This window comes from Heterodontus francisci, chromosome 1, assembly GCF_036365525.1.
Source record: "Heterodontus francisci isolate sHetFra1 chromosome 1, sHetFra1.hap1, whole genome shotgun sequence".
Lineage (NCBI taxonomy): Eukaryota > Metazoa > Chordata > Chondrichthyes > Heterodontiformes > Heterodontidae > Heterodontus > Heterodontus francisci.
Window position 1 is genome coordinate 45,576,887 of NC_090371.1, and position 17,219 is coordinate 45,594,105.

Below are 17,219 nucleotides of genomic sequence, written 5' to 3' on the forward strand. Positions count from 1 at the left end.
AGGAGCATGGAGGAGGCCAGCACCAACTTGGTAAAGGGCTTTGCACAGAGCTTGGAGCCCCATCCTTTCCAGCATGTAAGTAGTGGCCAATTCCGTGAGCTTGAGGATCCAACCTGGATGCACCATCTGATGGTGACTTGCAGCACAAGCAGCAATCACCCAACATCTGAATGCTGCAGTGGAAACTCAGACTGCTGTCATCATGGCTGTGGTTTACAGTGTTCAGAGGAGCTTGCAGGATCTCCCAGCAATCTGTCCTCCAGCAGACTCCTAGGATTGTGGAGGTGCTGCCCCATGGGAGGGTCAGTGGCTCCATGGAGCATGAATCTACTATCCTGTTTTATGGTGACTGTACTCCTCCTCTCACCACTGCCACTCCACCAGTGCTCTTGCTGTTGCCCATGACGAGGTGGTGCAGTTCACAGCTGGGCCTTCTAGGGTTGCTCGAGAGCATTCTGCAAGGCCATCTGCAGTCTCCCCCGGTGAAAGTCAGCAGTCTTCCACCAACCATGCTGCAGCCACTGGGGTAATACTGTGTAGGAGTACTAGGGCAGGCAAAGGCACATGGAAGACAGAAACTAAGTGAATTTCTTATGTTCTTATGTGACACCTTGCACAAGGATGATTAGTTTACCTTTGTATGCAATATAGTATGATTTCATTTACAGGTTTGGTTAAAAGAAAAAAATACTTGCATTTATATAGCACCTTTCATGACCTCAGATATCCCAAAGCACTTTACAGCCAATGAAGTACTTTTAAAGTGTAGTTAGTGTTGTAATGTAGGAAACATGGCAGCCAATTTACACACAGCAAGGCTCACAAACAGAGATTTGATGATGACCAGATAATTTTTTCTGGTAGGAGCCATTGTGGGGTCGGTTGGCTCAGTCGGCTAGTGTATAATACAGAAAGATGTCAACAGTGTGGGTTCAATCCCTGTACTGCCTGTGGTAGTTTATGGAGGCTTGCCTTGCCCCATGCTTGAGGAGTGGTGACCCTCAAGCAGTACATCACCAACTGTCTCTCTAATGGGGAGCAATTCTTTTGGGGCTATGGGTGGACCAAGTATTGATTGAGGAAATAATATTGGCCAGATTCCAGGGAAAGGTCCATTGCTTGTCTTTAAAATAGTGTCATGGGTATCTTTTGCATCCACCGTAGAGAGCAGACAGGACCTCAGTTTAATATCTCACCTGAAAGTCACTGGAGTGTCAGCCTAGATTTTTGTGTTCAGGTCTCTGGAGTGGAACTTGAACCCACAACCTTCGACTCAGAGGTGAGAGTGCTACCAATCACAACTGACATGGTGTTTTTTTTTGGTGGCTTTTATCATTGCGTTGTGGTCAAGTGGACACTGTGATGGTCAGTAACAGAGGGAAGGTAAGATGTGGTGTGGGACAGTTGGTGAATGAGGATTTGGGGTTGTGGTTGCTGGTATCACACTCAAATTAGCTTTCCACAGACAGCCCGGGCAGAATGGGACTATCTAGATTGCTTCCTCCCATCCTCTTCTTTCTCCTCCTCCACCCCATCCTCTTCCTCATGTTCAGCTTTCCATATAGTGGTGGCTAGGGTTGTACCCTCATGATGGTGAGGTTGGCAGCATGCAGCAGAGAGCCATGAACCTTGACACCCACTTTGCCAAGTACTGCAGGGTTCCTTCAGAGTGGTCCAGGCAATGGAAGTGCTTTTCCTGCATGCCAATGGTCTGCTTAATCGCATTTCATGTAGCAGCATGCCACAACACTCTGGACCTCAGCCATTGCCCGATCATACTCAGCAGCAGAGTACTGTGCACCTGTCTGGCATAGGTCATCACACACACACACGCACACCTTGTTGATAATTGAATGCAACAATTCGCATCATAACTGGAACCCTCCACTCAACACTCCTCCCCGGCTTCCTGTTGTCACAAACATCACTACCCCACACATCCGCCGACTGACAAAAACCCACAAGCCGGTTGAAATCATCCGTGCTGCACCTCACATACCACTCCATAGTGACATGTTCAATCCATCTACTGCCTGCCTTCCATCTCAGCACCTGATATGGAGCAACCTTCCTGAGCAAGATCTACCAGCAGACATCCTTTGGATCAAGGAATGAGAAACATGGGAAGTCACTTACAAGTTCCTTGTGACAAACCCCATCTATCGAATGGCAGGCTTTGAACTACCATGACAAGAGTGGTCCTCGCTAAACAGGTTCAGGACAAGCCAGGGCCTCTGCGCAGCCAAACTCCACTGCTGGAGCCTCAGTACAAACCCCTTATGCACTTGTGGACAGACACAAACAATGCTGCACATTACCGAGGAGTGTCCCTCTGCAGACTAAGTGGTGGAATAATCACCTTAAACTCAGCAAATGAGGAGGCTATCGCTTGGCTCTGGGGATTTGCATTCGCTAAATATATATATAAAATGGCTTTCATTGTACGCATCCTGCACACATGTGTGTGGGCTGTGTACCAGAGACATGAGCCATGTCTTCAGCAGATAACCCTTGTCACCCAATAGCCACCCTCTGGTTTGTCATGGTGGCTCAAATGCAGCTGGAACAGTGGATTGTCACAGATTGAAGGCATCAAGACTGCTGCCACGATACCAGGCATTGACCTACATGGTGCACTACGTATGGTCACACACCAGCTAGAACTTGAGGGAGTGGAATCCCTTTCGGATTTAGTAAAGGGCAGAGTTGACATGTGACACCTGCAAAGCGATGTGGAACAGTCAATGGCAACCTGCACCATGAGGAAGCCTGAAATCCTAGCAAAGCCACATGCTCGCTCTGCTGCTGGTCTCTGCCATGTGAAGAATAGAATGTAGAACATAGAACATAGAACATTACAGCGCAGTACAGGCCCTTCAGCCCTCCATGTTGCGCCGACCTGTGAAACCATCTGACCTACACTATTCCATTTTCATCCATATGTCTATCCAATGACCACTTAAATGCCCTTAAAGTTGGCGAGTCTACTACTGTTGCAGGCAGGGCGTTCCACGCCCCTACTACTCTCTGTGTAAAGAAACTACCTCTGACATCTGTCCTATATCTATCACCCCTCAACTTAAAGCTATGTCCCCTCGTGTTTGCCATCACCATCCGAGGAAAAAGGCTCTCACTATCCACCCTGTCCAACCCTCTGATTATCTTATATGTCTCTATTAAGTCACCTCTTCTCCTCCTTCTCTCTAACGAAAACAACCTCAAGTCCCTCAGCCTTTCCTCGTAAGACCTTCCCTCCATACCAGGCAACATCCTAGTAAATCTCCTCTGCACCTTTTCCAAAGCTTCCACATCCTTCCTATAATGCGGTGACCGGAACGGCACGGAATACTCCAGGTGCGGCCGCACCAGAGTTCTGTACAGCTGCAGCATGACCTCGTGGCTCCTAAACTCGATCCCCCTACTAATAAAAGCTAACACACCATATGCCTTCTTAACAGCTCTATTAACCTGGGTGGCAACTTTCAGGGATTTATGTACATGGACACCAAAATCTCTCTGCTCATCTACACTACCAAGAATCTTCCCATTAGCCCAGTATTCTGCAATCCTGTTACTCCTTCCGAAGTGAATCACCTCACACTTTTCCGCATTAAACTCCATTTGCCATCTCTCAGCCCAGCTCTGCAGCCTATCTATGTCTCTCTGTAACCTACAACATCCTTCGGCACTATCCACAACTCCACCGACCTTCGTGTCATCCGCAAATTTACTAACCCACCCTTCTACACCCTCATCCAGGTCATTTATAAAAATGACAAACAGCAGTGGCCCCAAAACAGATCCTTGCGGTACACCACTAGAAACTATACTCCAGGATGAACATTTACCATCAACCACCACCCTCTGTCTTCTTTCAGCTAGCCAATTTCTGATCCAAAGCACTAATTCACCTTCAATCCCATATTTCTGTATTTTCTGCAATAGCCTACCGTGGGGAACTTTATCAAACGCCTTACTGAAATCCATATAGACCACATCCACGGCTTTACCCTCATCCACCTGTTTGGTCACCTTGTCAAAAAACTCAATAAGGTTTGTGAGGCACGACCTTCCCTTCACAAAACCGTGCTGACTATCTCTAATGAACTTATTCTTTTCAAGATGATTATAAATCCTATCTCTTATAACCTTTTCCAACATTTTACCCACAACCGAAGTAAGGCTCACAGGTCTATAATTACCAGGGCTGTCTCTACTCCCCTTCTTGAACAAGGGGACAACATTTGCTATCCTCCAGTCTTCCGGCACTATTCCTGTCGACAATGACGACATAAAAATCAAGGACAAAGGCTCTGCAATCTCCTCCCTGGCTTCCCAGAGAATCCTAGGATAAATCCCATCTGGCCCAGGGGACTTATCTATTTTCACACTTTCCAAAATTGCTAACACCTCCTCCTTGTGAACCTCAATCCCATCTAGCCTAGTAGTCTGTATCTCAGTATTCTCCTCGACAACATTTTCTTTCTCCACTGTAAATACTGACGAAAAATATTCATTTAACACTTCCCCTATCTCCTCCGATTCCACACACAACTTCCCACTACTATCCTTGATTGGCCCTAACCTATCTCTAGTCATTCTTTTATTCCTGATATACCGATAGAAAGCCTTAGGGTTTTCTTTGATCCTATCCGCCAATGACTTCCCGTGTCCTCTCCTTGCTCTTCTTAGCTCTCCCTTTAGATCCTTCCTGGCTAGCTTGTAACTCTCATGCGCCCTAACTGAGCCTTCACGTCTCATCCTAACATAAGCCTTCTTCTTCCTCTTGACAAGCTCTTCAACTTCTTTAGTAAACCACGGCTCCCTCGTTCGACAACTTCCTCCCTGCCTGACAGGTACATACTTATCAAGGATACGCAGTAGCTGCTCCCTGAATAAGCTCCACATTTCGATTGTGCCCATCCCCTGCAGTTTCCTTCCCCATCCTACGCATCCTAAATCTTGCCTAATCGCATCATAATTTCCTTTCCCCCAGCTATAATTCTTGCCCTGCTGTATATGCCTGTCCCTGCCCATCGCTAAGGTAAACCTAACCGAATTGTGATCACTATCACCAAAGTGCTCACTAACTTCTAAATCTAACACCTGGCCGGGTTCATTACCCAGTACCAAATCCAATGTGGCATCGCCCCTGGTTGGCCTGTCTACATACTGTGTCAGAAAACCCTCCTGCACACACTGGACAAAAACAGACCCATCTAAAGTACTCGAACTATAGTATTTCCAGTCAATATTTGGAAAGTTAAAGTCCCCCATAACCACTACCCTGTTACTCTCGCTCCTGTCAAGAATCATCTTTGCTATCCTTTCCTCTACATCTCTGGAACTATTTGGAGGTCTATAGAAAACTCCCAACAGGGTGACCTCTCCTCTCCTGTTTCTAACCTCGGCCCAGACTACCTCAGTAGACGAGTCCTCAAACGTCCTTTCTGCCGCTGTAATACTTTCCTTGATTAACAATGCCACACCCCCCACTCTTTTACCCTCTTCTCTGTTCTTAGTGAAACATCTAAATCCCGGAACCCGCAACATCCATTCCTGCCCCTGCTCTACCCATGTCTCTGAAAATGGCCACAACATCAAGATCCCAGGTACCAACCCATGCTGCAAGCTCACCCACCTTATTCCAGATGCTCCTGACGTTGAAGTAGACACATTTTAAACCAAGCTCTTGCTTGCCAGTGCCCTCTTGTGTCCTTATAACCTTATCCCTGACCTCACTACTCTCAACATCCGGCACACTGGAACTACAATTTAGGTTCCCATCCCCCTGCTGAATTAGTTTAAACCCCCCCGAAGAACATTAGCAAATCTCCCCCCCAGGATATTGGTACCCCTCTGGTTCAGGTGAAGACCATCCTGTTTGTAGAGGTCCCACCTACCCCAGAAAGAGCCCCAATTATCCAGGAAACCAAAACCCTCCCTCCTGCACCATCCCTGCAGCCACGTGTTCAATTCCTCTCTCTCCCTATTCCTCACTTCGCTAGCACGTGGCACGGGCAACAACCCAGAGATAACAACTCTGTTTGTTCTCGCTCTAAGCTTCTACCCTAGCTCCCTGAATTTCTGCCTTAAATCCCCATCTGTCTTCCTACCTATGTCGTTGGTTCCTATGTGGACCACGACTTGGGGCTGCTCCCCCTCCCCCTTGAGGATCCCAAAAACACGATCCGAGACATCACGTACCCTGGCACCTGTAGTTTGTTGTCTTTGAATAGATAGTCTCAATGACCTCCCTTGTGTAATAGTGGATGGAAAACTGCATGATGTTGCAAATATTTACAGCTCCGAAGGAGCCAGAAGCATGACAATTCATTGCCACGGTCTCCTTCACAGCCACTGGCAATGCAGCCCTTGCCCTGCTCTAAGGTTGCAGTCGTGGCTGCAGCAGGTGGCAGATTTCAGTGAGGACATCTTTACTGAAGTGTAGCCATCTCACACAGTGTTCCTCACTGAGGTTCAGGTAGGAGAATTACTCCCTGAACACCCTTGGTGAATATGGCCTCCTGCTTAATGTACTTCTCCCCCCTCCCCCACTCCTCCTCCTCCCTCTTCTAACAGATTGACCTGCTCTGTGTTGCCTCTGCTTATTCTCCCAGTCATGCTGTATTCCAGGGGGAATTACTCTAGCCATGTCTGGGAACAACTGCAGAAACCTTGAAGCCAGGATGAAGTCCTTCAGCACCTGCCACACCACGCTCGAGAGACTTTTACAACTTTAAACAACTACAGAAAGCACCAAACACTTGTTGAAACGTAGCAACAGCCAGAAGAAATCAACCAGCAACTGACCTGTAAGTAGTTGATGACCCCTTTAAATAGCGCTGGTTTGTGCAGTAAACACCATTTTGCGGAATTCTTTCAGGCAAAAGCTGGAACCTGTTTCTGGCTAAGTTGCCGATTACCTCGTACAAATGGTAGGTACTGTATAACATTAATCAGGGCGAAAGTGGTCTCTTGGACTAGTTTACGTTACATAAAGAGGTTGGAGAGGAATTTTCCGAATGTTTTTCCCTAATTGGCCGGCTTTTTATCTGGGTTTTTGCTTCTAGGTTTTCGGATGGGTATATATTGTGATGCGCAAGGCAGTGTTGTTGAACAGGCACCAATTGTGTCTTCTCCTATCTGTCATTGTCAACGTGTTGCATCGAGGATGCAGCACAGAAACAAACCATTTGGCCCAACTAGTCTTTACTGATGGCATTAAACAGGAAATTAGAGACGCATGCAATAAGGTTGCAACTGTAATTATGGGTGATTTTAATCTACATATAGATTAGACAAACCAAATTAGCAATAATACTGTAGAGGAGGAATTCCTGGAGTGCGTACGTGATGGTTTTTTGGACCAATACATTGAGGAACCAACTAGAGAACAGGCCATCCTAGACTGGGTATTGTGTAATGAGAAAGGATTAGTTAACAATCTTGTTGTTCCCTTGGGGAAAAATGACCATAACATGAAGGTATGAGGCACGAGTTGGCTATGATAGATTAGGGAACGTTACTTAAAGGGTTGACAGTGGATAGGCAATGGCTAGCCTTTAAAGAGCGCATGGATGAATTACAACAATTGCTCATTCCTGTTTGGTGCAAAAATAAAACAGGAAGAGTGGCTTAACTGTGGCTTACAAAAGAAATTGCCAGCGATCGCCAGAACTGGCGGGCAGCCATAAAGGCAGTGCTAAAGTGTGGCGAGTCAGCAGTTGGCAGGAAAAAAGACAGAAGCGCAAGGGGAGAGCCAACTGTGTAACAACCCCGACAACAATTTTATCTGTAGCACCTGTGGAAGAGTCTGTCACTCTAGAATTGACCTTTATAGCCACTCCAGGCGCTGCTTCACAAACTACTGACCACCTCCAGGCGCTTACCCATTGTCTTTCGAGACAAGGCAACCAAAGGGAAAAAAAGCAAAAAGAAACAAAATAAATTAGGGATAGTGTTAGATCCAAGGAGGAGAAATATAAAATGGCCAGAACAAGCAGCAAACCTGAGGATTGGCAGCAGTTTAGAATTCAGCAAAGGAGGACAAAGGGATTGATTAAGAGGAAAATAGAGTATGAGAGTAAGCTTGCAGAGAACATAAAAACTGACTGTAAAAGCTTCTATAGATATGCGAAGAGAAAAAGATTAGTGAAGACAAATGTGGGTCCCTTACAGTCAGAAACGGGGGAATTTATAATGGGAAACAAAGAAATGGCAGACCAATTAAATACATACTTTGGTTCTGTCTTCACAAAGGAGGACACAAATTACCGCCCAGAAATGTTGGGCAACATAGGGTCTAGTGAGAAGGAGGAACTGTATGAAATCAGTATTAGTAGGGAAATAGTGTTCGGGAAATTGATGGGATTGAAGGCCGATAAATCCTTAGGGCCTGATAATCTACATCCCAGAGTATTTAAGAAAGTGGCCCTAGAAATAGTAGATGCATTTCTGGTCATTTTTCAAAATTATACAGACACTGGAACAGTTCCAGCAAATTGGAGGGTAGCTAATGTAACCCCCCTATTTAAAAAAGGAGGTAGAGAGAAAACAGGGAATTACACACCTGTTCGCCAGATCGCCAGAGCTGGCGGGCAGCCATAAAGGCGGGGCTGAAGTGTGGCGAGTCGAAGAGACTTAGCAGTTGGCAGGAAAAAAGACAAAAGTGCAAGGGGAGAGCCAACTGCGAAACAGCCCTGACAACCAATTTTATCTGCAGCACCTGTGGAAGAGTCTGTCACTCTAGTATTGGCCTTTATAGCCACTCCAGGCGCTGCTCCAGAAACCACTGACCACCTCCAGGCGCTTACCCATTGTCTCCCGAGACAAGGAGGCCAAAGAAGAGAAGAAGAAGATACACCTGTTAGCCTGACATCAGTAGTGGGGAAAATGCTAGAGTCCATTACGAAAGATGTAATAGCAGAGCACTTGGAAAACAATGACAAGATTGGACAAAGTCAACATGGATTTAGTTTTAGTTTTAGTGATACAGCACTGAAACAGGCCCTTCAGCCCACCGAGTCTGTGCCGACCATCAACCACCCATTTATACTAATCCTATATTCCTACCACATCCCCACCTGTCCCTATATTTTCCCTACCACCTACCTATACTAGGGGCAATTGCTAACGGCCAATTCACCTATCAACCTGCAAGTCTTTGGCATGTGGGAGGAAACCGGAGCACCCGGAGGAAACCCACGCAGACACAGGAAGAACTTGCAAACTCCACACAGGCAGTACCCAGAATTGAACCCGGGTCGCTGGAGCTGTGAGGCTGCGGTGCTAACCACTGCACCACTGTGCCGCCCCAGGGAAATCATGCTTGACAAATCTACTGGAATTTTTTGAGGATGTAACTAGTAGAATAGATAATGTAGAAAATGGAGAACCAGTGGATGTGGTGTATTTGGTCTTTCAGAAGGCTTTCGATAAGGTCCCACATAAGAGATTAGCATGCACAATTAAAGCACATGGAATTGGGGTAAGGTCCTGGCATGGATAGAGAACTGGTTGGCAGACAGGAAACAAAGTCGGAATAAACGGGTCTTTTTCCGAGTGGCAGGCAGTGACTAGTGGGGTACCGCAGGGATCAGTGCTAGGACCCCAGCTATTCACAATATATATTGTTACGACCAACCGCTCCTGTCAAAGCCCCCAATCAAAATATACGATTCTGATTGTGGTGGGACCAATGCACTGTTAATTCAATCCCATCATTCCACAGATTGGCAAACATATCATTTGAACCTTTCCAAAATAAAGAAAGACCCAGCCAAATTGTACCGTCTATTAACCCCCGAATGAGGCTAACCAAACCAGGTGTCTTTAAATCAACAAATTAACTCTTTAATTAGAAGAACTAAATTCTTGAACACAATGAAGATATAAACAACATTTAAAAGAGAAAAAATTAGAGTCCTTGCAAATTTACAGTCCAATGTTGCTTGAAGTCCTCACAGAATGTTGCTTGAAGTCCTCACAGAATGTTTCTTGAAGTCCTCACAGAATGTTTCTTTAAGTCCTCACAGAATGTTGCTTGAAGTCTTCACAGAATGTTTTCTTGAAGTCCTCACAAAATGTTACTTGAAGTCCTCACAGAATGTTACTCTCCTTCTCCAGCGAATTTCAACAATTAACGACTTGCAAATTCTTTCAATGGAATCAAGATGACTTATAGTTTTTGAGGGATAAAAGATTGTCACAGTCTAACTTTCCTTTCTTCAATTTAAATTACCAGAGATCTCTGTTTTGGCTTGACTTTTTTTTCAGGATTTTGAGAGATAATAATTAAACAGATTAAAATCCTATTCCTTCAGTTTAAATGGTTGAGAGCTTTTTCTTCAGGTGCCAACATCAGCTGTGCCTGTATGTCTCTGTGTCTGTGTTCTGTTATAACAAACTGTCTTCAACTAAAAGCCAGTTCAAAATTGAATTGTAGCAAATGTATCACATGAGACTCACTCCCAGTGGCTGTATCTATGGTAACGAGAACGCACCCTTTGAATCGTAGTCTCCAAATGGCTGTTTCTAAGGCAATGGAAATGCATCTTTATATAACTCCTGAGGCTTGCTGGTTCTTAAAGCAATACTGGCTTGCTGGTTCTTAAAGCAATACTGATCCTTGGCAAGCCTTAAAGGCAAACTGCATATTCCTGGAAAAAAAAACTACAGGACCATGACAATATTAATGATATAGATGAGGGAATTAAATGTAATATATCTAAGTTTGCAAATGACACAAAGCTGGGTGGGAGTGTGAGCTGTGAGGAGAATGCAGTGAAGCTCCAGTGTGATTTGGACAGTTGAGTGAGTGGGCAAATACATGGCAGATGCAGTATAATGCGGATAAATGTGAGGTTATCCACTTTGGTGGCAAAAACAGAAAGGCAGATTATTATCTGAACGGCGATAAATTGGGAAAGGGGGAGGTGCAGCGAGACCTGAGTATCCTTGTGCACCAGTTGCTGAAAGTAAGCATGCAGGTGCAGCAGGCAGTTAAGAAGGCAAATGGTATGTTGGCCTTCATAGCGAGAGGATTCGAGTACAGGAGCAAGGATGTCTTGCTGCAATGATACAAGGTCTTGGTGAGACCACATCTGGAGTATTGTGCACAATTTTGGTCTCCTTATCTGAGGAAGGATGTTCTTGCTATGGAGGGAGCGCAGCGGAGGTTCACCAGACTGATTCCTGGGATGGCAGGACTGATGTATGAAGAGACATTGGGTTGATTAGGCTTGTATTCACTGGAGATTAGAAGAATGAGACGGGATCTCCTAGAATCCTACAAAAGTCTAACAGGACTGGACAGACTAGATTCAGGAAGGATGTTCCCGATGGCGGGAGAGTCCAAGACCAAGGGTCACAGTTTAAGAATAAGGAGTAAGCCATTTAGGACTGAGATGAGGAGGGATTTCTTCACCCAGAGAGTGGTGAACCTGTGGAATTCTTTACCACAGAAAGCAGTTGAGGCCAAATCATTAAATATATTCAAGAAAGAGTTCGATATAGTTCTTAGGGCTAAAAGGATCAGGGGATATGGGGAGAAAGCGGAAACAGGGTACTGAGTTTGGATGATCAGTATTGATCGTATTGAATGGTAGTGCAGGCTCGAAGGGCCGAATGGCCTACCCGTGCTCCTATTTTTCCTACGCTTTCTATCCAAAGGACAATCCTCTGCCATTTCCGCCACTTCCAACATGATGCCACCATCAAACACATCTTCCCCTCCCCTCCCCTGTCAGCATTCCAAAGGGATCATTTCCTCCGTGTCACCCTGGTCCACTCTTCCATCACCCCGACACCTCGTCCCCTTCCCACGGCACCTTCTCATGCAATCGCAGGAGTTTTAATACCTGCCCTTTTTACCTCCTCTCTCCTCACCATCCAAGGCTCCAAACACTCCTTCCAGGTGAAGCAACGATTTACTTGTACTTCCATCAATTTAATATACTGTATTCGCTGCTCACAATGCGGTTGCCTCTACATTGGGGAGACCAAACGCAGATTAAGTGACCACTTTGCGGAACACCTCCACTCAGTCCAAAAGCATGACCCTGAGCTTCCAGTTGCTTGGCAGTTCAACAGCCCCCACCCTCCTCCCTGCCCTCTCTCATGCCAACATTTCTGTCTTTGGCCTGCTCCAGTGTTCCAGTGATCATCAACGCTAGCTCGAGGAGCAGCACCTGATCTTTCGATTCGGCACTCTACAGCCTTGCGGACTGAACATTGAGTTCAATAACTTCAGAGCATGACTGGCCTTTTTTTTATATTTTTATACTTTTTATCTTATTTTATTTTAGTTTTAGTTTTTCACAGAGTAGACAGCTGCTCATTATTCCGCTTTTAACACTCTCTCTGGACTAATGCTTTGTCTTTCACCTCAAGCATGAACACACTCTTTGCCTTTGTCCCGGGACAGCTTTGTTATTTAATCTCTCCTGCCCTCTGCCCTATCACACACCTCCCCTTTTGTTCTCTTCCCCATCATCTCCCCCCAACCCCCACCCACCCCCCGCCATTCCCTTCACTTGCTTAAAACCTAATTCTTTTCTAACCTTTGCCAGTTCTGATGAAAGGCCACACACCTGAAATGTTAACTCTGCTTCTTGCTCCACAGATGCTGCCAGACCTGCTGAATATTTCCAGCACTTTCTGTTTTTATTTCAGATTTTCAGCATCTGCAGTATTTTGCTTTTATTTTAGGGATAAATGTTATTGGTTATAGTGGTTGAACAGAATGGATGCAGTGGAGTGAGTTTCTTCACCAAGACCATTGCCATGAAAGTCCAAAGTGAAGAATGAACCAATATGTCAGTTTACTATTATAATAGTTAGCAACGGAACGACGAAGATAGTACATTGAAGGCAAGCACTTACAGAAGTTACAAAACACAGTTTCAGCAAGGAACGAGAGAGGGGCAGGAAGATGACTTTTAATGCTTAATTTCAATGAAGTTGTATTTATGAGCTTGAATGATGGATTTAAAGAATTTTCAGACTAAGATAAAGGTGGCTCAGAGCAATGAAGATGTTAACTGTGATAGGCAGAGTTTTTATGAGAGGCAGCAGAATGACAAGCATGATTGAATCGAGCAGTAGCAAAGTTAGATCCTTGAGAATAAGTTGAAGGCTTCAGGGATTTGGATGGTGTTATATAGAATTATGGACTGTTGAGTTGTTTGATCGTAGCTGAGGTGACAGAAAAGCACTGCAGTTGGTTCCAGTGCCCCTGGGCTAGGGACAGGAATCACAGTCAGAGTTCCTGCTCCTGGTCAGTGACCCCTGCTGGAAGCCATTGGGCTCAGTTGTGATGTTCAACATGTAGAATGGCTACCCATGTAAAATACTGGGGGGCACCTAGTGCCTTTGGAACTATACCCCAGTAAAAATCTATAGAGGAGTGAGAAGAGAGGTTGCGAGAAAGTTCTTTACATAGACAGTTGTTGGACCTGAAACACTTTGTCATCAAAAGTAGTTGAAGCAGAGGCCATTACATTTTTAGGACAAAAGTAGATACTCTGTTTAATTTTGACTTCAGTGGAAATACAGCTCAGGTTGGATGTAAAACCAGCTGTCTGCTCTCTATCACCTGTTTTACACTATTGCACAAAGTCCAGATCTACCCCCAATGCTTCAGGAGGTGGCAGAATACTGGACATTTCAAAAAGGAGACAGTTAGCGACAGGGGTTTGAAAAGGTCACCTGTTTAAACTCACCTCAGAAAAGCATCTATATTTCAATGAATGTCTGATTTCTGTCACCATCTGATTGTAGACATTACTTAAAATTTCCCTAATGTCAACAGTTCTGAAACATGAAATTTCATATCATACACATGCAGCCAAATTCTCACACACACTTGTGCACAAACACACCAACACTGATACATTCATGTATATACACTACAGAAGATAAAGAGAGAGGAAGACTGTATGTGTGGGGTGGAGGGGGGGTGTTGTAGGGGTTTGGGGGGTTGGTGGGGGGGGTGGGGGGGGTTGTCATATACAATAGGGTCAGTAACCCCTGATTGGCTGGCTGGAGTGCCACAGGATATAAAGTCCCTGGATAATGAGTGCTCTTGATTGCCCTGCTGTTCTTTGTATGAGAGGCAGCTGCAGGCACAGCTCCACATTTGAATGTATATAGGGGATTGGAGGGCAGCAGCTCCATGGGCCATCTGTCTCAGCGGCCGTCAGCAACAAAGACTCCAGGATGGTGCTAGTACATGTCGGATATCTTGTTCTTCCCGTTTTTGGGTCTATGAACAACAGAGGTACTACCTTCAGGGGAAAGAAATGATCAAAAAAATCTTCTTTTCCCTTCTTTAGATGACAGCTGATGTTTCCACTTTTGCTAATTATACAGACTGTGTTCTGAGTACTATGTGCTCTTATGTTAATTCTGCGACACAGATTAGATGCTCTTTGTCTCTGAATTTGTAGAAAAATATTGATTTATAAATCTCAGCATATTATTTATTTGCATAAGCATGCAGTGTTAAATCTTATGTGATATATTAACTTAAGGCTTGTATGAATTGTGCTTTGTTAGTCCTTTTTAAAAACTATAACACTGTTCATTTACCTTTTAATGCTGAGTATTATAGAGTTTATACCACAATTTTATATTAGCACGGTACGTGTATATTTTATATACATGTATATTTATTTATATTTAAATATATATGTAGTATTGTGTGAAGTGCTGTACTGTAAGTTCTTGGCTGCCTTTGTGTTCTGTTCTACACCGAGAAGTACCTGCCCTTCTCCCATTGTCAAGCACATATATTACAGCGCGCGTCCCGGCTGTGCACTCTGCCCCATGTGAGTTACTAACAGACCAATACTGAACTAATACTATCATCTTTCTTGCCTTTTTCCTTTGGTCTGTTTCTTGCACTTGCAGGGAGAAGAATAAATAATTGTTATGGTTTCTGTACCGATTGAGACCAGCACTTTATCTAACATTCATTTGTGATTCTGGTCTGGCAGGGACCTTTTTGCAGTATGATGAAACCTTATTCTCCCTGTCTAGCTGACAGCTTGTTAAACTATAATGACTTTTGAAAATTCATTGACTTTATTTCCCCCCACATCTGACTTCCTCCTCTTGTTTTCTGAAGCAGCTGATGGATGCTGAGGTTCCGTTCCAGGGGTCTCACCAATGTTGGCATCCTTTAAATATGAATCTTGACATTGAATGTTAGCATTGAACTACTCAAAGCTGAACCTGCTCTTGTCCTCAGCTGAAGTTCACCCATGTATACTTGCCAGCGGGGATTGCTCGACAGTGATCAGTGTATGAACCTGGCTGACCTCGCCTCTCTTTAACCCAGGAGCACTGAGTCCAAGTGCAGTGCTCTAACTGCTCTCTCGTGGGAGATGAGCTAATTGGATCGGAGAACTTTCTGAACTGCACAGCTCACACCACATGGGGCATTTACGCACTGAACAGCCAGGAGAGTTGGCTTCACTTAAGTCTCAGTCTCGTCTTTCTGTTTTCCTTTGTTTAATGGGGTCCTTGTCTTCTATGATTATACACAGGGATGTTCTGGAATGACTCTTCTTTCCCTATTTTGTTTTATTTTTGCAGACATTATTCCAGGCAGGTATTTAATAATCTAGTTTGGAGCTTTCAATTTTATCACTGTTGTTCTGATATGAGGCTCTTTTGGGGTTGATGGATGAGCTTCTGTCTCTTTCTTAATGAGTGCATGAAGTAAAAATATACATAATGTCCCATTGAACACTTGCAATGTTGTTCCCAACACAGGAGATTTTGGAACAGTGGCCAATTGAGGCAAAGAGCAGATGCAGGCTAATTCCTATCTGGAAGCATGAGGGACAATCTGGTGCGTGGCAGGAAAGCTCAGCGATGAGGGTTTTTTTTTTGCAGCCAATTCTCTCCCTCTCTACCAAAGGTGTTGACTTTTTTTTTATTCATTCATGGGATGTGGGTGTCGCTGGCCAGGCCAGCATTTATTGCCCATCCCTAATTGCCCTTGAGAAGGTGGTGGTGAGCTGCCTTCTTGAGCCGCTGCAGTCCATGTGGGGTAGGTACACCCACAGTGCTGATAGGAAGGGAGTTCCAGGATTTTGACCCAGCGACAGTGAAGGAATGGCGATATAGTTCCAAGTCAGGATGGTGTGTGACTTGGAGGGGAACTTGCAGGTGGTGGTGTTCCCATGTATTTGCTGCCCTTGTTCTTCTAGTTGGTAGAGGTCGCGGGTTTGGAAGGTGCTGTCGAAGGAGCCTTGGTGCATTGCTGCAGTGCATCTTGTAGATGGTACACGCTGCTGCCACTGTGCGTCGGTGGAGGGAGTGAATGTTTGTAGATGGGGTGCCAATCAAGCGGGCCGCTTTGTCCTGGATGGTGTCGAACTTCTTGAGTGTTGTTGGAGCTGCACCCATATAGGCACATTATTTATATGGCTACTCCAGTTCAGTTTTCGGTCAATGGTAGCCCCTAGGATGTTGATAGTGGGGGATTCAGCGATGGTAATGCCGTTGAATGTCAAGGGGAGATGGTTAGATTCTCTTTTGTTGGAGATGGTCATTGCCTGGCACTTGTGTGGCGCGAATGTTACTTGCCACTTATCAGCCCAAGCCTGGATATTGTCCAAGTCTTGCTGCATTTCTACACAGACTGCTTCAGTATGTGAGGAGTTGCGAATGGTGCTGAACATTGTGCATTCATCAGTGAACATCCCCACTTCTGACCTTATGATTGAAGGAAGGTCATTGATGAAGCAGCTGAAGATGGTTGGGCCTAGGACACTACCCTGAGGAACTCCTGCAGTGATGTCCTGGAGCTCAGATGATTGACTTTGGAAAGAGTAACAGGAATGCAGAGTACTGGGCTAATGGGAAGATTCTTGGTAGTGTAGATGAACAGAGAGATCTTGATGTCCAGGTACATAAATCCCTGAAAGTTGCCACCCAGGTTAATAGGGCTGTTAAGAAGGCATATGGTGTGTTAGCTTATATTAGTAGGGGGGTCGAGTTTCGGAGCCACGAGGTCATGCTGCAGCTGTACAAAACTCTGGTGAGACCGCACCTGGAGTATTGCGTGCAGTTCTGGTCACCGCATTATAGGAAGGATGTGGAAGCTTTGGAAAGGGTGCAGAGGAGATTTACTAGGATGTTGTCTGGTATGGAGGGAAGGTGTTACGAGGAAAGGCTGAGGGATTTGAGGTTGTTTTCGTTAGAGA

At 45.1% G+C, this 17,219-nt stretch overlaps 1 protein-coding gene across 1 annotated transcript in view; it reads left to right on the top strand.

Moving 5' to 3' along the window:
• Positions 1 to 14,220: 14,220 nt before the first annotated feature.
• The window catches only part of ark2ca (arkadia (RNF111) C-terminal like ring finger ubiquitin ligase 2Ca), a 58,353-nt gene continuing 55,354 nt past the window's right edge, over positions 14,221 to 17,219 (top strand). The window contains exon 1 of the mRNA XM_068045853.1: positions 14,221 to 14,281. Within this exon, the coding sequence (XP_067901954.1) occupies positions 14,221 to 14,281 (61 nt within the window). The remainder of the gene's footprint in view (positions 14,282 to 17,219) is intronic.